General features: G+C 38.9%; 1 protein-coding gene across 5 annotated transcripts in view; it reads left to right on the top strand.

Annotated features, from left to right (window-relative positions):
• KITLG (KIT ligand) overlaps positions 1-26,443 on the top strand; it is an 81,301-nt gene that overhangs the window by 20,997 nt on the left and 33,861 nt on the right. For 3 of the 5 annotated variants that reach the window (XM_042947330.1, XM_042947326.1, XM_042947328.1), the window contains exons 2-4: positions 4,261-4,401; positions 13,303-13,416; positions 24,044-24,106. In XM_042947330.1, coding sequence (XP_042803264.1) covers positions 4,378-4,401; positions 13,303-13,416; positions 24,044-24,106 — 201 coding nt within the window. In that variant the 5' untranslated portion in view covers positions 4,261-4,377. Of the gene's footprint in view, positions 1-3,133; positions 3,934-4,260; positions 4,402-13,302; positions 13,417-24,043; positions 24,107-26,443 lie in introns of those variants that run through there. The other 2 variants (XM_042947327.1, XM_042947329.1) reach the window with 2 other exon arrangements.

The following is a 26,443-nucleotide window of genomic DNA, read 5'->3' as shown; positions in this document are numbered from 1 at the left end:
CCTGTGCTGATCTTTAATCTACAGGGAAGCAGAACATAAATGGAATGTGAAATTCACTATTAGTACAACTGTTAGTTTTGAATTCAGCATCTAAAGGAGTAGTAATAATGATAAAATACCTATAGCATTGGCAGTCATGTCATGATCTGTTCCAGGCCTCTTGTCAGTGCTTTACATAATACTGTCTTAATTAATCTTTTCAAAAATCTAAAGAAATGCTATTCCCTCCCTGCCCCATGAGAAAACTGAGGCTCAGAGAAGTTACATAATTGGTTCAAGGTTATAGCATGTCAGTGACAGAATCAGGATTTGAATCCATGTCTTACTTTGCTGATGTTCTTCTGTTCTAAACATTATCGCCTGCATCAACAATGAACTTGCTGATGAAGTGTACTGTTACCAAAGGAACATGTCCCGGGCATGTCAGAGATGGATGCTTTGCTGTGCTTTAGGTGGTAGAATTACATTAACATTCTCCGGGGTTGACCATCAAAAATTTCTCTTTTTTTTTTTTTTTTTGTTTTCTTAAATTTTAAAGTGATCCTTATCTTACAGTTTCAATTTTGAAACACTAATGGAAAATTCCTATGGAAAGTTTAGACTAACCTTCATAAGAAGTGCTTAATAACTTGGGTTCTTTTTCTCCAAGTATTGCTTAGGGTTTAGTTGCAGATGGGATAAACCGTTCCAGCTAAACAGAGTGGGGCATATAATGAAATGTATTTGATGGCTTATAAAACCACTGGGAGGGCTAGAAGAGGAGTCTCAGCTTCCAGAATACTCTGGTTGCCAGTTAAATCCACCACTGTCTGTAAAACTGTGACAGCTAGTGCAGGAAGCTCTTACTGCTACTGATGGCAGGGAGTTTCTGCCCGCATTACCCCCCAAGGGAGCAAAATGCATGCCCAACACCCAGCTTCTTTTCTCAAGAATTTCCTTCCCACATCAGTCTTGCAGAGTTATGCCTGATTGCCAGAACCTAAGTCACATCTGCAATTGTAGCTGACTACAAAGGAATGGAAGTTTTGCAGCCACCACAGTGTAGGAGAATATGCTAGGAGAGAGATGGAGTAGGAATTGAAAGAGCCAATCCGTAGTATCCTCTACGCTCAGTACTCCTACACTGTTCGTTACATTTAGCTTTCCTTTTTTCAAGTTGCTCTAAATCCAGAGCATCTAATATGTAGCCCTTGAACCAAATGTAACCTCATTTACCTTTTTAGACCTTTTTGTTTTCTGTAATGATATAGCACCCATAAGCTAGTACAGCCTAAAATAGCATGTCTCAGATTTTAAAGAATACCTAAAAATCACATGGAGGGCTTGTTATAAGTGCACATCTCTGTGATGCACCCTCAGAAATTTTGATTCTGTATGATGCTTAGGAATCTGAAATCTTCATAAACGCCCCGGATGATTACATTTTCTTCTAAAGGTAAGACAACCAATTCCCCGCCCCCCCACCCACCCTGTTTCCGGTTAGGGCACCTTCAGTGAAAGCAGGGAACATTTGAACAGTTTATTCAACTCAACCAAAGCAGTTGGTGTATCTAGCACACATTGCATGATCAGGAATGCTTATGCCGTGACCTTTGCAAACTGGGCTTATCATCTGATGTGATGGAGAAAATGATCAAGATTGTGAGTGTTCTTTGAGTTTATGCCTTTAACTCCCACTGGTTTTGATGCTGTTGGAAACAGTTAAAGCAGAGTATAAAGATTTAGTTTATTTTAATGTGGTAAAAAAAAAAAAAAAAAAGCCCAGGTGAGAAGACCTTCAGAGATTTTCTGAGCTGCTTCCTCAGATTAAGTTCTTAAAAATTAAAAGATTAAAAGTCCCTTAGAGACCCAACTTGTAAGACTCCTGGTAGCTGATCTGACAAGACATCTGAGCCCATTTAATTGCAACCATAGGACAAAACAAAACATAAGAAGTTCTATAGGGGAGTCATTCAGTCCAAATTCAGCGCATGGGATCAGATAGCAGCTGGAATCTGCATTCATTTTCCATCTCTCAGTTGTTGGGAGTGCAAAAGATTTTACAAGTTTTCAAAAATTGCAGAGCTTTTGATTTACATGCGATCCCACTTTCAGAAGTGAGTCACATAGTTGAGAGAGTATAAATTACAATTTGCATTTTTGTAGCTGTTTGTTGGAAAGCTACGACACTGGGAGTGCATATTGTGGTTTAATTTTAAGAGCAGCTAATTGACATAATAGTGAACAAGGTCCTGTGCCTGTGGAGTGTTTGAAGGTGAATATCTGAATTTCAAAACTGCCCTAAATTTTTTTTCTATGTTCCTATACTTTTGCCAATTTGGGGGCCTGTCTCTTATTTCTTTGAAAATGTATACTTATATCAAAAAAAAAAAAATCTGGCAACAAATATGTACATCTAGGTTCAACATTAAACTAGCACCTAGCAATTTTCTAGCGTAGTTTGGTTTGTTACATATCATCCTCATAAAATTGATTAGAATTAGTCATCAACCAGCATTTCCCTAAAATACAGCAGATTATACTGCTTGGGGGAATTCTTTCCTTCCGTTTTTATATAACTGCTGTATTTATGAATAGCTAATGACTTACATTACCATTGTTTCTAATGACGTAATGTCTACTGCGGGCACAAATGCTTCTGCCTTGTACATGTCTATTCCAAAATAGTAATAGCAAAATTTGAACACCTAGGCCCTAGATTCTAGCCTGAGGTAGAAGTTCTTTGCAGGGATTTCCACAGTGGCCAAGCCTCGCAGCTCACCTGGCTGTCATGGACCACAGGGGAGTTGTTCCCAGGCACAGACCCTTTAAGAAAGAAGAAAGCTTAGTGCATCATTACGGCTCCATTCTTTCCAAGCTGTCTTTGCTTCTACCCAGACTAAAGTGAACTCTCTAGCCTTTCCAGATTACCTGTTCTCCTTCCTTTTCAAGCTGTTGTAGTATATCGCCTTGAAATTTCCCCCTGGCTCATTTACCACTGTGGTTTGATTCCTAGCTCTGTCACTCCGTGGAAACTATCCTTAGCAGCGTCAACCCCATTAGGTATTTTTCAGCAACCATCAGGTTGACCTCTTTCAGTGCTTGTTTTATTGCTCACACTTGCCCTCTTGTGCTTTCTTTTTACTGTGATTGCAGATCCCACAATCAACAGACTTGCCTCTCGTGCTCTGCTTCTCATTCTCTCCTCTACTATGCAGACAGTTCTTCTCCCCCTTAGAGGGGTTATCCCCCAAGGTTTTCGGTGATAACTTCCAATAATCTCCAGCTACCACTTCTCCTACATATCCTGGCTCAGTGAACAGCTCTACTTTTTACCCCGTCACCTAAACTGGAACTGGAGGTCATTTGTGACTCCTCCTCCTTTTATCCCACACACTTACTGCCCATCACCCAAGTCCCATTCAACTTCATATCCTCTTGAACTCGTCCATTTCTCTTCACTCCCACTGCATCTGTCCTAGTTGATGACTTCAGTGACCTCCACAAGCCCCAGTCTATCCTTCATTCTGATGCCTTATAAGCCTTTCTAAAATCAGATCTTGATCCTCCCCTGCTCTAAGATAAAGAGCTCCCTGTGTCTCTAAGATAAAATCCACGCCAGTTAGCAAAATTGGGAGGACCTCTGCCTATCTCTCTAGCTTCCTCTGTTTTATTATTTATTCCTTGAAATTCATTTTCCAGTCATGTCATCAATGTGAAGTTCCATGAAAATGCCCTGTTTTCTCAATTCTATGGGCACTCCCTACTTCCTCTGCCAGGTGTCTTCACCCTTGCTTTCTTTGATCTGGCTACTTGCTATTCACCCCCGAAGAAGGGGTCATCTCCCAGGAGCTGTCTCTGAGCCTCTCCTTCAGTTCCCCCAAAGTCAGGTTTAGCTGTCCCTCCTGGGCCAAAGAAGACATCTGCTGTGTCTTTATCTTACATACTTATCAGGTACGCCATACATTTTTTTTTTTAATGTTTATTTATTTTTGAAAGAGAACACAAGAGGGAGAGGGGCAGAGAGAAAGGGAGACGCAGAATGTGAAGCAGGCTCCAGGCTCTGAGCTGTCAGCACAGAGCCCATCGCGGGGCTTGAACTCCAGAACCACGAGATCATGACCTGAGCCAAAGCCAGACGCTTAACCAACTGAACCACCCAGGCACTCCCATACATGTTTGTTAAATGAATAGGTAGCTCTTAGAAGTCTGAAAGCACTTAATTTTGTTTTTATCAGAAGGAACAACTTATCACTTTGTTTTTTTTTCCCCTCCCTCTAGCTATGCAATTTTTTAAAAACCTACAGTGAAGTGTAACTTGATTTACCTGTGCTACTTGTTTACCCAGCCTAGTAATAATTTGATATGGTGGCTTCAATCAAAAACTGATTCAGCTAAATGGACCTATACGCCATCCACAGCGTAGGTATTTTCGAAAAAATTGAATAGTTCATTAAATATAAATGAAATCAGTTTTATTATGTGACTAGCCCAGGATTTTCCTTCCTAGTATAGTGTAGATACTGGTTTAAACCCAGCTCAGGGGTTTACTAGCAGAGTGGCCATAAACAAGTTACTTAATCTCACTGAAGCATGTTTTACTAACCTGTAAAATCTGGTTGGTGGGAAGGTTATATGTAATATCTGCAAACTGTTCCTCCTGTGTGTGGCCCTTAGTAGAAGTCTATACATGTGAGTCATTTCCTCTTTAAATAGCATTTACATTTAGAGTAAGGACTATCAATAGTGACTTTTCTCATTTTTTTCCATATATTGAATCCACTGAAATCCTTAAATTCCCTGTTTACATTAAAGCCATTGTTTGTCTTTTCATATTAAAATATTCATTTCTAGGTTGTTCAGTTTTTGTTAGTAGAGCATATTAACATGTTTTAGCGATCACCAATACTTTAGGATCTTTTTTAGTGTTTTTTTTTTAATTTTGAGAGACTGCAAGCGGCGAAGGGGCAAAGAGAAGGGAACAGGGGACCGGAAATGGGCTCTGTGCTTGACAGCAGCTAGCCCATGTGGGGCTTGAACTCCCAGAACTATGAGATCATGACTTGAGCCGAGGTCAGACACTCAACCGACTGAGCCACCCAGGTGTCCCTAGAGTATTTTTATTTCACTTCTTCACAAAAGCATCTGCACGGAGAGATATGGAAGTAGATCTTCACAAGATTCTAATGCACCAATCTGGACTTGAAGCTGGCTTGAGTTTCACTTAGCTACCCTGTTAACATCTGCTTTCCTGAGAGGCTTGTACTCAGTGTTTACTTTGCCCCTTGAGCTTACTGGATGATCACTAGAGAAGAATTTGTGTAGGATGATTCGGTATTTTCTCTAGAATGTTTAGTGGTATATTACTTAAAGATTAGAAATCAAGGGGCACCTGGGTGGCTCAGTCGGTTAAGTATCCAACTTCAGCTCAGGTCTTGATCTCATAGTTCGTGAGTTCAAACCCCACGTCGGCTCTGTGCTGACAGCTGGGAGCCTGGAGCCCACATCAGATTTTGTGTCTCCCTCTCTCTGCCCCTCCCCTACTCATGCTCTGTCTCTCAAAAATATACATGAAAAAAAATTTTTTTAAAAATCTGAAGGAAGAAATTCTGTAGAATTAAATGGTTATTCACTGAACCAGAATCTGTTGGTAGTTTACATTACGATTATTTTTGAAGGATATGGTTCATATGACCTCAAAAGACCTGAACTCAGGACTAATTACTATACCTGTATCTTGGTAACTTGCTTTCCTGGCTCTGGGTAGCTAAGCCAGTTGGCTTGTTTCCAAAGCACATTTGGGCTACAAGGGAACTGCCTGCTTCGCTAGCTGGCATTCCAGATTAAAGAGAAGATGAATGTTGTTTTTGGCAGCAGCTGCTGTTTTGTTCGGGGCAGACCCAATACCACTTTGTAGGTCTGTGCATAAAGAAAACGAGCTACGCAGACACTGCACTACCTTTTTGACTTTGAGAAGTCTGTAACGTGGGCCCTGGCAACACTTATTTTAAAATCGCTTCTCAAGTTCATAGAAAAGTTTGCGGGATTTTTTTTTTTTTTCTTTAAGTTTAGAAGCTATGAATCTTCTGATTTCTCAAACAGCATATGTTCCCCTGATGTTCTTGGGCTGCAATCATGTTAGTTTCTACCAAAGGAAAGAAGTTTGCAAAGCGACTTCTGTGTCATAACACATGTTCAGATCAAGTAAATAGTTTGCTTTAGGGGGATTTTGCAGCTCCTTTTCCTGGCATGTGGCTTTTTATTGTAAGGAAGGTTCTTATGTTCAGGAAGAATTAACGAGCAGATGAATGTCCCACTGGGATCTACTGAAACTGGTTCTCAACAAAAATGAGACATCGGTCTCAGGTCTTCAGGGTCTCTGGCCTCTTCCTGTAACTTTCCCCCTCTTCTTCAAAGGATCTTTTCAGTATGATCTGCCACTATAAAAACTCCCCAGAAAAAGATCTGCTTTTCTGTCATTCATAATTATGAATGTTAATTCCCTATATTTCCCTCTACCAGAACTATTTCTATTGTATGGCTTAGTTCTAACAGTACATACAGATTTCTCATTTTTTTTAATCATGTAAATAATTTCAAGGCAACTATTAGCAATGAAAGGGTTATTGGAATTCTGCGTGATGTGGGGAGTATGTGGGGGACACTTTTGACGCATGCCTCCAAATAAAAAATCTAGAACTGCCGACAATAAGATTAGTTTAATGTGTCTGTGCAATGAAAGGTTATCATGAAATGAGAGGTTATCACACAATGAGTGTGACCTAGAGAGGAAAGTTGTAGGATGCTAAAACAAAGTAGCCAAAGAAAAATGTCGTCTGCAGAAGCAGAGAATGTTACAGGAAAAACAAAACAAAACAAAAAACCAGTGAGATGATTGCCCAAAGTGAAAAGATACATTTTAGAGCAGAAGTCACAAACACAGGGACATTTTGCTTCAGCATTCTATCTCCAATAGGGTGTGTGTGTGTGTGCGTGCACACCCCCACATTTAGGTACCCCTGTACCTTTGTTAGGGTTCCCAGAAATTAGAGAAAGAGGAAGAGTGTGAAACCAAAGATGGGGAAATACCTCACTTGATTGGAAGTGCAGGGTTAACTGAAGCTACTCTCAACACAGTTGAGAACTAAGAAATACATTGAAACACGCATGTGAAACCAGTACCAGTGTCAAAATATCCATACCAAAGGTCCTGTTCTTTGTTCATGAAAGATTGACTATGTAAAGTCCTTTCCCTGAGTGTTCAGTGTGAAGCCCTTCTTTCCCTGGTTTCCTTGACTATCTAAAACCTACAAACCGCACAGCAAATAATTGCACAGCACCTGCAGTTGGAAAAGTTTTTATTTGATCCCCTCACCATCGCTCCGTGAAGTGTGTGAGGCAAAAATTATTGTCCTCTTATACACTACAGACATTTGGAAGGACTAACTGGCTTACTTGAGGTCACACGGTAAAGGAGTTGAGAGGTTTTCTGGATTCATGTTCTGTTCTCTGCCATCACACCACCAGTTTTCAAAAGCATGTGTTTTTTTGTGTGTGTTTTTTTTCTCTCTCTCTTACCCTTGGAAACCTTTGTTTAAACAAAATCTTACCCAGAAGCATGAACAAATAAAGCAGGAAAAAAGCTGAGCTGCTTTGCTTGAAGCAGGGGTTGGGGGCCCAGAATACTGACAGAGGCAGTTTATTTTCCTTACCAGAAAAGCTTGGGCATTGCAACACTATACCATTCATGCATTGATTCATTCAAAAAGTGAGTTTCTTAAGCTCTGATTTTTTTTTTCTGTTGCTGCTATAACAAATTATCACAAACTTAGCCACTTAAAACTATACAAACTTATTATGTCACAGTTCTGTAGATTCAGAAATCCAAACTTGGTGGACTTACTGAGCTAAAGTCCAGGTGTCAGGGCCACTATGTTCCTTCCTGAAGGCTCTGAGGTCGACTTTGTTCCTTGCTCTTTCAGCTTCTAGAAGCCACTGGTATTCTTTGACTCCTGGCCCATTTCCAGAAATGGCAAGTAAAGTCCTTACCATGTCACATCTTCCGCCTCTTCCTTTATTGCGGTTCTCTCACCAGAGCTGGAAAACATTCTTAGTTTGTGAGGAGCTGTAGCACTCTCTTGGACCCAGAAGATACGGGGTAGGCTCTCCATCTCAAGGTTCCTAGTTTAATCACATCTGTAAAGTCCATTCTGCCATACAAAGCAAAAAATTCACAAGCTCCAAGAATTAGGGCATGGCCATCTTTTTGCCAGAGTTCTGACTACCATAGGCACCCACTGTGGTCCATGTGTTGTGTTTTGCCATTGAGACTGCAGGAGGCTAGAAACAGGCATACTAGCAGTAAACTATGTTGCAAGTAATGACCTGACAGACTGGGAGAAACTGGTAAACTGGGAAGCCAGCCGACAAAAACTAAAATAACATTTTAAAAACAGTCATTCAGTCAAATACAGTAATTTGGAGCTAGTTAGGCAAAGGTCGTCACAACTGCATACCTGGAATGTTTTTTCTCCTCACCTTTATTGAGGTATAACTGACAAATAAAAATCGTATATATTTAAGGTGTACAATGTGATGGCTTTGATATAAGCATACATCATGAAATGACAGCAAACTATCCCCTCATAGTTATCCTTTACAATATAGTATTAACTACAGTCCCCTTACTGTACATTAGATCCGCAGAATTTACTCATTTTATAACTGGAAAGTTTGTATCCTTTGATCTAGATATCCCCCAGTGTCTGATAACCACCACTCTATTTTACTCCGTTACCATTATTATTTTTTCTTTCTTAGATTCTGCATGTAAGTGAGATCATATCATATTTGTCTATGTCTGGCTTATTTCACTTAGTCTCTCTTTTATTTGATGAACCTGAACCATCAAAAAAAAGTAAAGCTTAGTACTTCTTCCCACTGTTTAAGAAGTCAAGGAAGTACGTGTACTATATGTTAGAAAAATGTCTGTATTCTCTATAGAATAATACTGAAAAATTACTTTTCCATGCAAAGAAATAGGCTTTGCATTTCAGTGCTCTCACAAGAACACTGATGAGGGACATTTCTCTATGACTTTTCCTCTATTGTAATGCCTAGTTTTGCCAGAGTGAACTGTTGAATTTAGCAAAAGGTGACTATTCCTTACTACTAGCTAAGTATATACAAAGTTAAATTACAACATAAGTTTATTTAACAGCTTTAAAATAAAGTGCTTCAAGAAATACAAGTTTGTCAGAGATGTGTGAATGTATTAACAGATTTAATTTTAGCCCTGACCAAATAGGCTTTTGCTCATTTTACAGGAATCTATCTTCACTGGTATTTGTATATAACTGATGCAAAAAAAATATTTTGACGCTGCCTTGGTGACATTATTTTGCAATTGTTATAGAAGTCTGTATTAGTATATTTTTAAAAACTAATAGAACATATTAAAAATTACGGTAATCTGAAAAACATATTCAACTGACATGGATTATGGAACATGCTTGTCTTGATATGCTCAATATTTTAAAAATTATGACTATTTTAGAACTGTGCTATTTGGAATTCTCACCAATGATGTGACAGCTTTGTGGGAGTACTGTGACAGTATTGGGTGGTGAAGAGCACAGGATTTAGAATTGTGGACAGGCCTGGGTTTTTACCACTTAGAAGTCACCAAATCTCTCTGTAGCTCAATTTCTCCATCATTAGAATTAGAATATATGAAACTTGAAGTTTGTTTATGATCAGATATACAAAATGCTTGGCACACATAGAGGGTAGCTGTCATTCACCGTATTGTTGAAAAATCACCCACATCTGCACTCACATTTTCGGACATACTGTCTGATAGCACTGATAAACTGTATGTACTCTTACGTAAGGCCAGCCCCTGTGCTTGACGCCTAGATCTCCCCGCTTCTTGCCTTCTCAAGAACATTGCAATTAGTTGCCTCTCTTCTGACCTACGTCGCCCAGTTGCACCTTCCTGCTGGATCAGCCCCAGGGGCATACACACTTCCCAGTGCTCCTACCAACTTGCAGAGAAAACTCTCCCCTCCCTCAAGTCCTTGCCAATTACTACCCCACTTGTTTTTATTTATTCATTTGCTTATTGGCTCCCCTTTGAAGGACAGCTCTTTAAAAGAGCCGTCTACATTCACCGTTTCTAATTACTCCCTCATGTTCTTTGAAACCCACACCCCACTGGCTTTTTCCTGCACCTGCCTCAGTAAAACCGTTTTTTGATAATGTCACCAGTGACCTGAACTCTGCCAAATCCAGTGGTCAGTGCTCAGTTCTCATCTTACTTGACCTGTTATGAGTATTTGACGTAGTTCGACCTCATTCTCCTTAACCTAACTTTTCTTTTTTTAAACTCGGCTTCCTCCTACTCCTTTGGCTTCTCCCTGAGATTCTTTTGTGCTTTCTAAATCTTCTGCCAGACCTTTTACAGTTAGAGCACTGTAGGACCCAGTCCTTTGTTCTTTTTTTTTTTTCCATTTGTACTTATTCCCTGGATGGACTCAGCCACTCTTTGCTTAAAATTCCATTTATACATCAGAGGCTGTCATTTATGTATCTAGCCCAAACTTACCTCCTAAACCCAGATTCAAATATCATGACCTGGTATCATCAGTAAGATATCTCAAAGACATTTCAAACTTCACACGCTCAAAATTTGACTCCTAATCTGACCTCCAGACCTTCCCACCATCAGCCTTCCCACTTCAGTTGATGGTAGTACCATGTTTTCATTTGCTCAAGCCAGAAACCTTGGAGTCACCTTTGACTCTTTCAAATCACACCCCAGCTATCAGGAAATCTTATTGGCTGAGCCCGCAGGAGACATCCAGAATCAAACCAATTCTGGTCAGTGCATTGCTACAGCCCTTTCTTGCTTGGGTGATAACGATAGCCCTTAAGTGGTCTGTTTCTTCTACCTATTGCTACCCTAAAGTTTGTTCTCACCACAGTGAAGTGATTTTTTTTAATGACTTTTTTTTCTTTCTTTGAACAGTTTGAGATTCACAGCAAAATTGAGAGGAAAGTACAGAGATTTCCCATATGCTCCCTGCCCCTACACATGCACAGAGTGGTATGTTTATTACAACTGATAAACCTGCATTGACACCTCTTAATCATCCAGAGTCCATAGTTCATGTTAGGGTTCAGTCTTAATGTTACATTCTGTGAGTTTGGACAAATGTACAATGGCCAATATCTACCATTATAGTGTCATACGGAGTATTTCCACTACCCTAAAAATCCTGTGTTCCACCTATTCATCCCTCCCCCTACAACCTCTGGCAACCGCTGATCCTTTTACTGTTTCCATAGTTTTGCCTTTTCCAGAACGTCCTAATAGTTGGAATCATACAGTATGTAGGTAGCCTCTTTGGATTGGCTTCCTTCATTTAATAATATAAATTTAAGTTTCCTCCATGTTTTTTCATGGCTGGATAGCTCATTTCTTTTTAATGATTAGTGATTAATATTAATTAATATTTTAATAAAAATATACCATTGTCTGATATGCCACAGTTTATCCACCTGCTGAACAACATCCTGGTTGCTTTCAGGAAATCATTTGCACAATTTAGTCTTCATTTCAATCCAAGGGAGACAGTGCTATGAACAGAATGACCCCTCAGTGTTCAAAGTAGCCTTAACCAAACTTAAACAGGATTACTGCTAGAATAGGTCACGATGCTAAAACAATGAGAAGGCTTAGGTTTTGTTTACAAGCCACTCTTATCTATGTAGGTAGCATTGTACTCTCAGAAATTTTGTAAATGCTGATGTTCACTTGGTCCAGTGTGACACCTAGTTAGTGTGCAGATATTAGTTGAAAATAATCCAGTGTTTTTAAAAAGTACCTGGCTAGCTACATAAATAGGGAAGGTTTCTAGTCGTGTGCAGATGGACTTCGTGTAATTGTAAGATGCCATAGACAAATGTTAACTCCTAAAAGATTACCGTCACATTTTAAAATGTCTTCAGATATCCATGCCTTTGCTCATGCTGTTTATTTTTCCTGGAATGCGTGTCCCTTCTTTGTCCACTCTTGCAAGCTCCTCCTTGTCCTCCAAAAGCCAGCCAGAGTCCCATTTTTTTTTTTTCTGGCTTTTCTTGGCACTGTCTTCCTGCCAAGGGGTTCTCCTCCTTTAAGGTTAATTGATTAATTGCTTCCTTCTTTGTGTTCTCAAAGCATTTGTCATAGGTTGTATGTGTTCTTTATGCACCTGCCTCTGAGTTTCAAGGGCATCTTCATCACCTTTGTTTCTCTAGTGACTGGCACAGTCCCTGTTTCATAATATGTGCTCAATAAATTGGATTTGAATTTGAAGCATTAGACAGTTTTTACTTTGGTCGCTGATTCATCCAGCCAATATTTACATAAAGAGCTCTTAATGTGCAAGGTGCTGTGTTGTGTGTTATAAGGATAAAAAAAAAAAAAAAAAAAGAGAATCGGGTGCCCAGGTTCTTAAAAACCTAGAATCTAGTGTAGTAAGAAAAAATAAGTCCTGCATAAAAGTAACTACAAAACATGGTGGGATTTTCAAGGAGAAGTGTGTGTGAGCACACATGTGGTGTGTGTGTGTGTGTGTGTGTGTGTGTGTGTATGTGAGAGAGAGAGAGAGAGAGAGAGAGAGAGAGAGAGAGAGAGATCATGCTAGGGTTCAGGAATGTCTTCCTCTTCACTAAGGAAATGTTTTTCCTTATTAAGTGGTTTAAAAGCTGTGATTAAAAACGATGATTCTTTTGATGTCTCTTAAATGAGGTTAAATTCTGTCCCAGATCTAAAAATACATCTCTCTCCCTCACTTGGAGTACTATCATATACTATCGGATTTAAAGCACTGCTCAGGGGTTGCTGCTACTTGCCAAACAGTCTACACTTAAAGTATAGAAAGCCTTTTTTGGTGCCTTAAGGTATGAATTTCATACATTCCTAGTTTAAAAAAGAAAACACCTTTAGTGGTAGATCCTTTATAAGTTGCTACATGTTCATTCCTAATTGCCATTAGGAAATTGGCCTTAGAAAGCTTTTGACAAGAGTTAACAATAATGTCATTGAAATGAAAATCCAAACCACATTTTAACAGTCAATTTTTTAAAAATTTGGTCAGCATATTTTGAACACTCAGCATTTAAGTTATATTTAAGGCAGTAGTTTTTTGTTTGTTTTTTTCTTTTTTTTTTTTTTTTTAATATAGATTGTCCTTTCCACCTGAAGGTATAAGATGCAATCGTTTGAGTGATTACAGTTTTTCACTGGTCATCACCAGCAGTTTTTCTGTTTTCATCTAGACTTGGATTGTCACTTGCATTTATCTTCAGCTGCTCCTATTTAACCCTCTGGTCAAAACTAAAGGGCTCTGCAGGAACCGTGTGACTGATGATGTGAAAGACGTTACAAAATTGGTAAGTAAGGAATGCTTTCGATAGCTGTGAATTTGTTTCTTGTGGTTTTTGAAAAAGACTTCATTTTTTTCCTGTCCCAAGTTAGTATTTTTCTAAGACAAGGAGAGAAATCCTGGAGTTATTCTGAAGGGTTTATAGAGAGCAGGTAGGGAGATATTTAAGGTCATGGAGAATCTGTGGGTAAAATTGGTACATCACTGCAGTGACTTTGTTTCTTTGCTCATTTTTTCATCTCCATCACAGGCACTGAAGGACACCGAAGAGTTCTCTTTGTGCTGATGTGGCAGCACCAGCTTGTTCCCCATTTTCTCTTTTGTGGGTTCCACAGTGTGTCTTATCCCCCTCCACATGCCTTCCTACTATTCTCTAACAAGCCTAGCAAAAAAGATCTGAGATGGCCATTCTCCCCTTTCCAACAACACAAAGACCCTGTCACATGTGGGTGGGTGGGTGGGTGACCCGTGTGAGAACATAGCTGGAGGAGTGGTTTGTTACCCAAATGTTGAATGACTTCTCTCCCACATTTGCCACATGGGAACTCTTCTCTCAGCAAAAGCAATTTCACACCGGTGCCCCTTGGTCACTGCCAGTTTCATGCCACCATTCTCTTAAAATGCACACCACAGAGAGGGAGATAATACAGCATCTGGAATGGATTCTTCCCAACTCTCCTGATGTAGGGGAGATTTTATGTGCCCACTTGAGCGGCAGTATGTGATTTCAGGATGAACAGACTTTGAGAAGCGTTTTCACAAATTCCTGGTTCAAAATAGCCAAGTGGCATTCTGTTACTTGAAAACTGTCTAGAGAACAGAGATGATGCGAGAATAAGGAAGAGATAAGGGTTGTGATATGGAGGAAAGAAAGTGCTATTTGTTGAGATACTTCCCTACTCTTTATATACGTTTCCTGGTTTATATTTTATTTGGGGTTCATAGCCAAACTTCAAAAAAAAAGTTTAATACTAGGGTCAGAGTCTTTCTGGCTTAGGCTCAATGCAGAATTAATAACACACACACACGCAATTTATGTGGATTCCTTAGAAAGATGCCCTGGGGTCCAGGCTTAAAAAGTATTCTCTGATGCAATACCTGAAGATATATCAACACACTTTATTCAAGGGGCTGGTGATCAAAGCAGTGCACCGTTTTCCTGCTATCTGCCCTGCTAGATATTGGGTATAAAGATGTGGTAAGGAAAGTTGATTTTGTTTTTTAAAGAACATAGAGCATGGACCTATTCCTCAAGTTACTTGTTAATTTGTGATCCAAGAAACTATACTAAAAAGAAAATATATGCTTATATTCTAAATTTTATATCAACAGAAGGCACTCATTAAATGTTTGTTCAGTGAATGAAGACCTGATGAGTTTTGCTGTGATAAGCATCGTGATCACCTGTGGTGCTTATTAAAATTACAGGGGTCTGGGCAGTACTCCAAAAAACTGATACAATGATCCGTCTGAGGAAGGGCTCCAGGCGTCTATATTTTAAAGAAATTTCTGAAAGATTTAAGAACTCCTGTCCTAGATGATCTGTTCAGTCAACATTTGGAAACCAAAGTGTCTTGATCCTAGTATGTCCCAATTCTTACTATGACTAGCTTTATCTGTGTTACGTGAATTTATATGGATGTCAGATTAACATGAGTCTCAAAAACATGCTTAAAGTAGTTCATAGCTGGGAAATTACAGTTCTCCTGGGGATGCTGGTATGACCGTGGAGCTGGGGATAAGCAATGGAGACCTGCAGTGGTCTTAAGGGACAAATGTCAAGTATATTGGCAATGAATCATAGTTGGAAGATGATTGTATATTTGACCATAGGCCAAGCATGTCCGAGATTAACATGATATTCAAGGAAAATTACTAAGCATTATTACTTGCTAAGCGTTTAAGGAATACTACTCACTAAGCACTATTTCCTGTGAAATGTCAAACTAGTATTTTGAAGTGGCCTAAGTAGGTATTATAAGCACCTTCCAGGATTTTCCATCCTTGTCTTTAAACAAATGCTTATTCTCCGTCTGTTACCTGTCAGGTGATACAATGAAAAATGGCAAGAAGCATTACTGAGAAAGAAGTACCTGGAAAAGGGATAACTTGTTAATGTTGACACTAAAATACAGTTCCTCACCCCAAGGGCAAATGTGAAATCCTAAGACTGAAAAAAGGTGTTTGTTTGTTTGTTTTGTTTTGTTTTGTCTTGTTTTTAACCCCTTCCAGCAACTGACTTGGGAAATATTTTAATTTGAAGAGTTGATTTAGTGAAATTAGTGTGTTTACTTTGGATTAATGAAAAAAAATCAAGTTAATAAAAACTTGGACTCAGATTACTCCTAACTAAGTAAAGATTGACATGATTCACAGCCCATATTTCATAGCGTAGGAAGTAGAAAAATAATCCTTGACCTCAAAATGTTCATAATCTAGTTTGGGAGATAAATCATCGCCATAAAAATATGAATACATATCATTAATACCCAATAATAAGACATGCATGGATGCCATTTAAAAGATTTCGTGGTAGGAACACCTGGCTGACTCAGTAGCGCGTGAGACTCTTGATCTGGGGGTTGTGAGTTCAAGCCACATGTCGGGTATAGAGATTAGCTAAAAATAAAATCTAAATAGATATAATTTATTTTGTGATGTACCAACCTGTGCTGATATATTGGTTAAGGAATGGATTTTGGAATTGGTGGTAGACCTGAATTTTTTTTTATAAGTTTGTTTTGTTTATTTATTTATTTAGAGTGTGTGTGTGTCAGAGTGAGCAAGGAGGGGAGGGGCAGAGAGAGAGCATCCCAAGCAGGCTTCATGCTGTCAGTGTGGAGCCCGACACTGGGCTCCATCTCAGGAATCGTGATATCATGACCTGAGCTAAAATCAAGAGTCAGCCCCTTAACCAACTGAGCCACCCAGACGCCCCGGTAGACCTGAACTTAAATCCCAGTTTTTTGACCTTAGATGAGTAACTAACTACCTTTCTAAATCTCAGTTTCTATTTCCCAATTTTGTCTTATAGATTAAATAAGAGAGAACGTATGTACAGATTTTTAAATATAGTTATTGTCAGATAACTTCTTTGGGCCTCAGTTTCCTCATCAGTATTAAGATTAATAGTACTTCACAGAGTGATTTTTAAGGATTGAATCAGTTAGTAGAACAGTGTTAGGAACACAGCAAGCACCTGCTAAATATTAGCTATTAGTGGTAGCTATTAGCTATTAGTGGTAGTTGTGGTGTTGTGGGATCATAGGATACTGGAGCTGAAAGAGAACTTAAGAGATAATCTAGACAAGCTGTTTCATAAATAAAGAAACTGAGACCCAGGAGCAGGGAAGCACAGCTCCTGGCCCCATTTACCAGTGATGTGCCTTCTACAACATTGATTTTCAAACTGGCTCCTAGAGCCTGCTCAGCCACTCTGCTTTTGTGTATCTGGACTCCCAAATAAGACTTGATTGGAAAAACAAAGAATTGAGCTTCTGAAAAAAATGTTGGAAAGTCACTGCTGTAAACCAGCATTTGTAGGATATCATCTGAGCATCATTCAATCATACTTTTTTAGGGTACTTATTGAAAGTACAGCTATCAGGGCTCTACTGCAGAAATAGGGAGTCTCAGCTGGTGGAGATGGGGTGTAGGAACGATAATGTTGCCAAGTAGCAGCCTAGGTGATAGGGTGCCAGGACTGCTGAAGCCATAATACTTGTTAAGGTTGGGTTTTTTTCATCTTTGGGGGGTGGGGGGGAGAAAGTGTTCTCATCCTTACTCATGAATTTCACTAATTCAGACAGCAACATGAGTGACTTCAGAGTTGTATGGATACAGATAATCACAGCCTCACTCTAAAGTAGAGTGGGGCGGAGCATCTTGAAGTCAGGCATACTGGCTTGTTTAAGCGTCAGCTCTGCTGTTACTTTGCTGTGTGATCTTGGACAAATAAATCCGGGATTCAATTTCTGGATTTTAAAACGAGGAACAAGGACATGATCAGTAGTTCTGAGTCTAGGATTCATAAACTCCGAACTCTTACAAGTGGAGCTCCAGACTGTGCCTCTGTACGCTTTATGCACATTTCTGGGAAGAAGGTATATACTTTTAATTTCCCAGAGAAGCCTGTGATACCCCTCCCCCCAAAGAGAAGCACAACAAATCTTCTTGGAAGCCCTTTTCAGCTCTGCAATTCTTTCATTCCATAATGATACTTTGTGCGGTTGCACCTTTCAGAATAATTCAGTAATGCCTGGACTCCAGGAGGTTGCATAGAACAAGAGGTAATTGTTCTGCAGGCATAACCTTGGTATATTCTATTTGGGAGAAATAAAGTAGGTTGACAGTACCTTTTTACCTTTGCTCACAGTAATTTCTTTTGACTGAACTCATTTCTTCACAGTCTCTACCGATTCTGCCTCGGCATTAGGTGGCAACTTGCACTGGGGCCCACCAACCTGAAGTCTGTTTGCTTGGGGTGATTCTCATGTCACAGAAGCACATGATTTACGACCTTAATATCATTTTTTTTGTTTTTTTTTTATTTCTTCTTGGATCCTTTGTGCTGTCCCTACAGTCCCTATGGTTTTCATTTGAAATCCTTCTGGCATGTTTGCTCGGCATAATAGTTCATCTATTTACAGAACATTTTGCTTTGTTTCTAAAAAATGTTGCAAGACTTGTTTTAAATGGCAGACTCAGACCTACCTAAAGAAAAGGTCAAGTGTCTGGGAAGAGGATGAATCAAACTTTAAAAACTTGTATCTGTGGGACAATTAGGCTACAGCTTTTAACAGTTGTGTTAATATAAGGAGGCATACAAATATTGAAATAGTTCAAATTAGTTTCTCCTTTTGTTCTTCCTACTGTTTCTTTCATTTGTGATCATAGTGTTCTTCCGTTTGGGGGTATTTGATTAAATGTGACCATGTTGCTTTTTAAAACCCTATTTATTTTAAAATATCTTTTGAATAATGTTTAAGGCAGGCTGCAGTCCCAGCCCCATCTTATAAAGGTGAAATTACTCTTTCAAGGTCAGTTTACAAATCAGTGTAATAGAATTAAAACACAGGAATTTATGGTTTTCCTGGTCTTGTGATAGGCACTTACTTTAACATAATAGGAGTTCAGCATAATGGGAGATCATAAAATATCTTAGATAAATTTCACTTCGGACAGTTTTGAATAATTCTGATTTTTATTCTTCAAATGCAGTGTTCTTCAAATAGAATTCTCGCCGCATAGGTTTTTGTTTTTTTGGAGCTTTGAAAAACAGTGGTTTGACAACTGGATAGTTTTTAAATTTTATTAGTTTGCTATATTTAGCATTTTAATTTCTTCTCCTGTGGTCAGTAGAAATCTTCTTTTCCACTTAAAACTAAATTTTGGACTTTCAGTATTCAAAGAAAGGACAGAAGTATATTAGAAATAATATTTGTAAAACTAACAAGTATGTGGCCTGCTATATTACCAAGCATGTCCAACTTACTGTGAAGAAAAAAAAAATATTTTTTCCTTTGCAGGATGACCCACTTAGGTACTATGTCTCCTACTCCTTGACTTTTTAAAGCAGTAGTTACTGCGTGAGTATCCAGGTACCATGCAAAGCACATTGTCCCCTTTAATCATTACAACCCAAGGAAGTAATTATTTTTACCCCCTGTTTACTGATTAGGAAGCTGAGACCTAGTGATAAGTGACCTGATCATCCTTATCTGGAAATAGGAAGCTGAGTGGAGAGGTTTGAACCTGTAACTGTTTCTGGAACACAAGAACCTAGTTAATAATGTATGATGTCTTAATTTAAGCTGTAAATGTCAATAAACTGAGGGTTGATGGGGGGGTGAGAGGGAGGGGAAAGTGGGTGATGAGCATTGAGGAGGGTACCTGTTGGGATGAGCACTGGGTGTTGTATGGAAACCAGTTTGACAATAAGTTTCATATTAAAAATAAAAATAAATTAAAAAAAAAAGATGTAAATGTCAACTGCAGTTTTAAGAACTATCATTGTAACCTCTTGAATTTTACTTCCTAAGTAGTAGTCACATGATGAGGGAGTGAATATAATCTAGATGTTCTTTTAATCTCTCTCTCTTTCTCTCTCGTTTTTGTTTTTGGAGGGAGAAGAGTCCTCTAACTTTTAGGTATTCTTCACTGAGAAACGATGACTCAGAAAAGTCTTGTAAAATTGCCATCTTAACTTTGTTTTAGTTGCTAATTGAGTTATTATCAAAAAACAAATACCTGTGAAAACCGAAGACAGTTGTCCTGGTGAATTAGATTGTTAGTATTAACAGGAGATGACTTAACAAGGGAAAATTTGAAAAGCAAAAAGCTTCCTCCTGTGTTATTTCTGAAAATCAGCATTACACTAAGCTGTACATGAGTAGGCTGTGATATTTAAATATGAGCATAGATTTTTTCCCCCCTCTACAGCAGCAACTCTTTAACTTCTCTGGGTCTGAAACTCTGGAAACTGTGGACTCTTTTCCCAGAGGCTTTGTTATGTGCAACATTTTATGTACAGTGTCAAGGGAACCGTGAGTTACCACTCCTGTATTTTGATTGTTGCCTTGAACTTGGGGAGAACAATGGAGACAAGTATGTGTCTCAGCAAAGACATTTAAGAAGCCACTATTTCATAAGATTTAGAGACCTCAACGACATTTGAATTATGAGTTCCAAAGATTTTAGATTAGCGATCTAGAGAGGGCATTAAATGTTCTAACCTTGAGTTCTTTTTCTCCTGAGTCCAAACACCTTTAGGGCCTGCTATGCAGCCAGTGACAATTTGGCATAAAAAAAACTTTTTCTTGGCTGAGTTTTCAGGATTTCTGCATGCTGCCCCTTATGCATTTTTTTCTTTGTTCTTCCCAGTGTCACTGAGTATAGTCAGTCCTCAAGACATCCAAAAAATACAGCCAAAGGGGCCCATCTAGTAGAGTGGGCCCATCATAAAGTGACTTGTGTTGCTGTTTTATGCATTTTACAACCTGGCATAGTACTGACATCCTCATACTCCAAATCACAAAGCTCACTGGGATAATTTGGCGTTCAGGAAAATTTGTAATCAGTTAAGTTCCATTTCATTATTTTATATTTTGCCCTGAACTTATTTTAGAAACTAGAATAGATTTGTTTTCAGAATCTACAGTTTTGATTACTTATCTGTTTGACCCTACCAACAGGCTACTTCCCTAGATTCTAAACCTCGTTCCTGGGTTTTGTTTTTGTTTTGTTTTATTTTGTTTTCAGCTTCCAGTCTCTACAGGAATATTTAATACATGTTGAACACTTTCCTAGTGGTCTTCTAAACTGTTCCTGGTCTCTCTTCTGTCCTTGCTGTAATCCATCCTTGCAGACCAATCTTTCTGAATTTACTATCCCATCCCTCCCTGCTTAGACATTTAATGCAGCACCACTTCTTCTGTGAGAAAGTTAGATCAGACTCAATTTTCAGTAACTAGTTTGTTCCCTTTATTTTAGAGACAAATAGAGGTTCTATAGAGAAGAAACGATGTGTCTAAGGAAGAAGTGACTTGCTGTAGGGTTCTGGTAAAACGTGTCTTACCGAACCTCACTGTCTCCTAGTGGGCTGCCTTCACCCAACACTCAAGTCCTTCTCTCATGTGGCTTTCCTGGCATATTTCCTACCTCTTACCTGCTGGAGCTTGATTTATCTGTCCACGATTTCCCAAACACACCTTGTGCTTTCCCATTTCTTTGTCTTTGCATACGACCTCTCCTCTAGGTAGGAAAAAATTGAGGCTAAAGTAGATTAAGGAACTTGCCCGAGATCTCTGAGTTACCAGGCTGAGGGCCTGGATCCAACCCGAACGGCATATTCCCAGCACCTGTTCAGTGACTCCTACATCAGACTAACTCAAAGGAACATCTAAACTCCGGGCCCAAGGCTCCCTCTATACTGTCACACTTCCTATAATAATCCATGTATATCAAGCTGAATTTATCACAAGGTTATCTGTGCTGAGTGCTTTTTAACACACTCTTGTGTGCTTGGAAAGTAATACAGTAACTCATGAAGCAACCATAAGAATCTACAACTTGACTCCCTAAGTTCTCCGTAAGTTCTCTTCCAAATATAATTGGAAAGGAACCAATGTAAGCTGAGAAAATAATAAAGGGAGACTGCCCTATAGATGACTTACTGAGCCCAGCACGTGGGCCCAGGTTTGTATCCTTCCTGCATCTGGAACTCTTGAGCTCTGCTACCTGGAGACGCCAATTAACCCCTCTGGGCCTCCATGTCTTCATCTATAAAATAGACCTAATAATATATGTCTCATGAAGTTGTGGCAGACTGTATATAAAACTTTGTTATGGATTATGAAGCATTTTTAGAAATACTATTACTTTTCATCCTATCAGAAATTAAATATCAGCAAATCAGTTTAATGCAGAATTTATTATTATATACCCCTTCCCCCCCAAGTAATAAGGCATAGAGATTTCAGTGTGTTGGTCAGAGAACTTCTTGTAAGGTTTCTTTGACTTCTTTGAACCAATTTATATATATAAATTAATAATAAAATTAATTGACCATATCCCTTATATTTCTTCCTGCTTGTTAGGAGTATGTATATATATACTCAGGTCCTAAATTTGCTGAATACGAATTCTGTCAATTTTATAAAGATGGATGGAAATCGATAATGTAAATTATCCCGAAGAAGGGGCTAGCAGGTTGTGTTCGGAACACCTGCCACTTCTTGTCCAGTTTTTCCATCTGGAATGGCTTTCATTTACAAGGTTGGTTCATAACATAATAGAATGTTGTTGCTTAGTCTAATTCCAGTTTTTACACATGTGGAAGTGTCCACTGTTTCTTTGCCAGCAGGGCTTACATAAAATGACTGGGTACTTTTGCCTTTCAAACATGGAGATGAAGATCCAAAAGACAAAAGAAATCATGGAAGCATGGGGAGAAATTTGAGAGGAAGAACGTACCCAGGACAAATGTGCAGATAGTAGATGAAATGTGTAGTAGAACAAAGAGGAAAGGGAGGCACTGCTGTCCAAGATCTGAGTTCTAGTTCTCGTCCATACTCCTCACGTCGTAGCTGTGTGACCTCTTTGAGCCTCAAGTTCTCCATCTGTTAAATAGAGATAATGTGTCACAGGGATTGGAAGACTAGATGTGATGAGGCAACATAAGCCCTTCATGACCACAGTGCCTGGCACATACTACATATTCAGAAAAGGTTAGGCTCCAGACTAAGGTGAGTGTAAGACGAGTAAGATGTACCCTTGGAGGTAGAATGGTGGTAAGCACGAGGGAGCAGTCGCTCCCTTGGCTCCCTTCTGACTACTTATGCCTGTGCCTAGATTCTTTTCTCACCAAATTTTTCTCAGATTCTAGAAGCTATTGGCATGGCCAGGAAGAAACATACAGATTGTGTTACAGGAGACTTGTCGGAGGTGACCCAGTCCAGCAAACGTGAGCAAGATCCTAGCTTAATGTGGGGAAGAGCAAAGTTTTGGGATGTATTGAAGACGTAATAGTGTAAAACCACACTTTTCCACCATATGTTGTCTTAAGACTCCATGGTCTGAATCAGTTGTTGGCTGTATTCAGCTGGAAATGGTAATAGTGGTGGCATGACCGAGCTAGTACTGTTTGTAGGAAAGGAGATCAGGGAATCTAGAACTCTAAGACACCAGGATATATATTCTAGAAGTCAGTTGCCAATATATCTCTCAGTAAAGAATCTAGATTGTGTTTATGATGTGTTTGGCACATTCAGTTAGTTCATACATTGACTATTTGGGCATGGGTACTTTTATCTCCATTTTATAGATGAGAGAAACCAAAGTACAGAATTTAGCTTTGGTTCCAGATCAGATGTTTGGTCAACATATGCCACAATGACTGATAAAAACGTGTGAGATATTTTTTAAAAGCCTGTGAAAGAAGCTAGGTAAACATTTGAGACCTTTCTTAAGTCCTGGGGAAGCAGATTAAGCTCTCTCACAGAACTGAATCTTTACAAGTTAGGTTAGAAAGCACTTGGATCTCATAAGTAGTAGTTCTTTGGAAGTTTCACTGACATTTTTTTCTAGGATCAATAAATTCTCAAACTTGCATCAAAGTCATCTAGAGAATTTGTTAAGTAAGATTCAGTAGGTCTGATGTGGTCTGAGAAGTTACATGTCTAGCAGGTTCCCTGGTGATGTTGACACATCGCTTTGAAAACCACTGGCAAAAGAACCCAAAACAAAGAAGACACATCATATTATTGATTCTTTGGTGAAACAGTAGGAAACTAGTCCTGGGAGGGAGTTCCAAGACCACAGGTAAAAATTGAAATTTAGAGGTTTCCAAAATTCAATGGATTATACTTAGCCACTCATTATTGAATTTGGAGTCCAAAAGACTTGTATGGTCACTTCCTTTTTTTTTTTTTTTTTTTGAGAGTGCCTGTGATTACAAAGGGAAATCAAGAAAGGAAAATCACTATGTAAATATTGAAATTCAGTGGTAACTTAACAACGATATCACACGTGTGTATGTGTTTTCCTCCAAACCATTAAAAATAATGATTAATTGATATATATGAATTTTCTCATGGATTTTTTTTCCTTCTTTGTTTTTCTTCTGGTCTCTGTAGGTGGCAAATCTTCCAAAAGACTATAAGATAGCCCTCAAATATGTCCCCGGGATGGATGTTTTGGTATGTAAACTGTACATTTCTGCGTTTCTTTTTCAGAGCTGACAAAAGAGATGAGAACATTCTATTGAGACAGGAAATTATCTGCCATTTAGGAGTTTACTGACTGTTAGTATTTGAAGAAGGTATTTTTGGAATTTGACTTGCATAGTTTTGTTTTTGGCTTTTTTTTTTTTTTTTGAGCAAGCGAGAGCAGAGGAGGGCCAAAGAGAGAGAATCCCAAGCAGGCTCTGTGCTGTCAACAAAGAGCCCAGTGTGGGGCTCAAACCCATGAACCATGAGATCATGACCTGAGCTGAAATCAAGAGTTGGGCACTCGACTGACTGAGCCACCCAGGCGCTCCATAAATGTGTATTTTTAATGAAACATTATAAATACTACCATGCCTCTTTCCTATCTCCAGTGGTCCCCACTTTGTCTCGTACAGGCAATTTGACTCTTAGGAACAAGTATTTTGAGCTGGAATCTTTCATTCTACCATGTGTTTTCAAGTCATGGCCTGAGGAGTTGTGTTGAGTGCAACAGTGCATAGTAACTCTGCCTGCTCTTTCATATTTAGCAAACTATGCACCCATACAGAAGATACTGTATTTTTTGCATATTTTCATATTTATGTTAATTGCACTGTAGTACATATACCACTTTGCAACTTGCCTATATTTTGTGACATGCCTTTGACCTATAATGCGCCGATCCACGATGATTCATTTTAACTACTGGATTGTGTTCCTTGACTTAATTTAAAATCATTTGGGTTACTCTGCAAGTAAACATCTTTCCACGATTTATGAAATGCTTATTATAAATCCACCCTGTGCAAGTTGTCTTAGGCTTTGAATACTTTTTGTGGCTTAGTCAATCAAAATGATGACCATTTGAAGTGTGTTACATCACTAAGTGTGCTTAAAAAGTCATTCAAAGACTATAAGTTTATTTTCAAGAGAATGTCAAAGGCCAATTTTCATTAAGAAAGTAAACATTTTAGCACGAGCTATCTAAAGTTCCTTAGAACTCCTTCGAATGTGTTTCTTCATGTTGAACCAGATACCCTCAAGTTTAGGTTAGTGTCTGTTCCACTGAATTAGGGGGAGTTCTTTTCAAATAGGAATGTAAAATCATAGCAGCTTGAAAGTTAATTCATCTATTCAGTCGATCACTCAGGCAGCAGGTACAGTATTTGTTAGGAAAAGTTCTGGAGCCAGCCCTTTGGCAGACATTTTAAGGAACAAACACATCAATTAGCTTTATGTGCAAAAAATTTAATAACTAGTTGAGGGGGACTATCTAGCCTTTTCATAATGCTTTTTTTTTTTTTTTTTTTTTTAACGATGATTTCACATATTTATTTCTTTGGATGGTTAGAAAAACCCTTCAAGGAAGGCAAGACAGCTTCTGTGATTTGTATGGGTTCTTGTTTTACAAATGACACACTGAGGTTTATAAGCATTTTGCCCAGGGTTATCCAACTAAAAAGTGACAGTCTTAAAAAGAAACCTCTAGTCATCAATAGCAAGGGAGGGTGTCCTAAGTGAAACACGTAAGTAATAAAGGTGCACCCTGCTCCTGACAGAAGCATTTAGGTCTGCGATTGCCAAACTCAAAGAAATCATGCAGCTTTTCATGTTAAATTGAAAATAACAAAATAGATTACTTTGTGCTGATAAAATCCTAGGTTGTGCTCAGTCACACATTTTAGTATGGGCTGTGGTAGCAAGAGCCAAACTTGCAAAAATAAAGCTGATTCGTTGCCACGTTTTTTTTTTTTCTTGTTTCTGTAATTGAGAAAAGTCCACTATTATTTGATCTTGGCACACCGTCCTGGCACAACTGGAGAAACTTTGTTCTTGGCTACCACAGTTGGCAAGAAAAATAAGCTCGTGCATAAGGCTTTGGGTAGAAACGGGGTCTTACACTTTGTTTTACCTTTATTTTAAAATGTTAGTTTCTGCCAAGACCAGAGGAGTTTCCCAGTGGAGAGGCCAGTGATTATTTGTCAGTGGTCAGAGACCCAGCTGCGTTATATTTTGTCTTTAAACAATAAAGGGTGGAGTAGGAATCAGAATGAGCACCAGAAAGATTGTCTGGGGCCACGGCAATAAAATTCCGTCTTGAAGCACCGGGCAGAAGGTGGCTCTAGAATAGAATACGCTTTATTGTTGTAGTTTTGCTTTAAAATTCTGCTAAGTACTCCTGAAAATGGTGGGGGGAGGGGAGGTACTTTTCTAAGGGACCTCTTAGAAAATTACCTAGGAGTTTCCTTCTCACAAATAGCAGGGTGCTACCAGCCAGTTGGTATTTAAACCTGATGATAATCACCAATTCTGTCTTAAGCTCTTGAA

This window comes from Panthera leo, chromosome B4 (genome assembly GCF_018350215.1).
Source record: "Panthera leo isolate Ple1 chromosome B4, P.leo_Ple1_pat1.1, whole genome shotgun sequence".
Lineage (NCBI taxonomy): Eukaryota > Metazoa > Chordata > Mammalia > Carnivora > Felidae > Panthera > Panthera leo.
The sequence above is the reverse complement of the archived record's forward strand: the minus strand, read 5'-3'. Positions and strand labels throughout refer to the sequence as shown.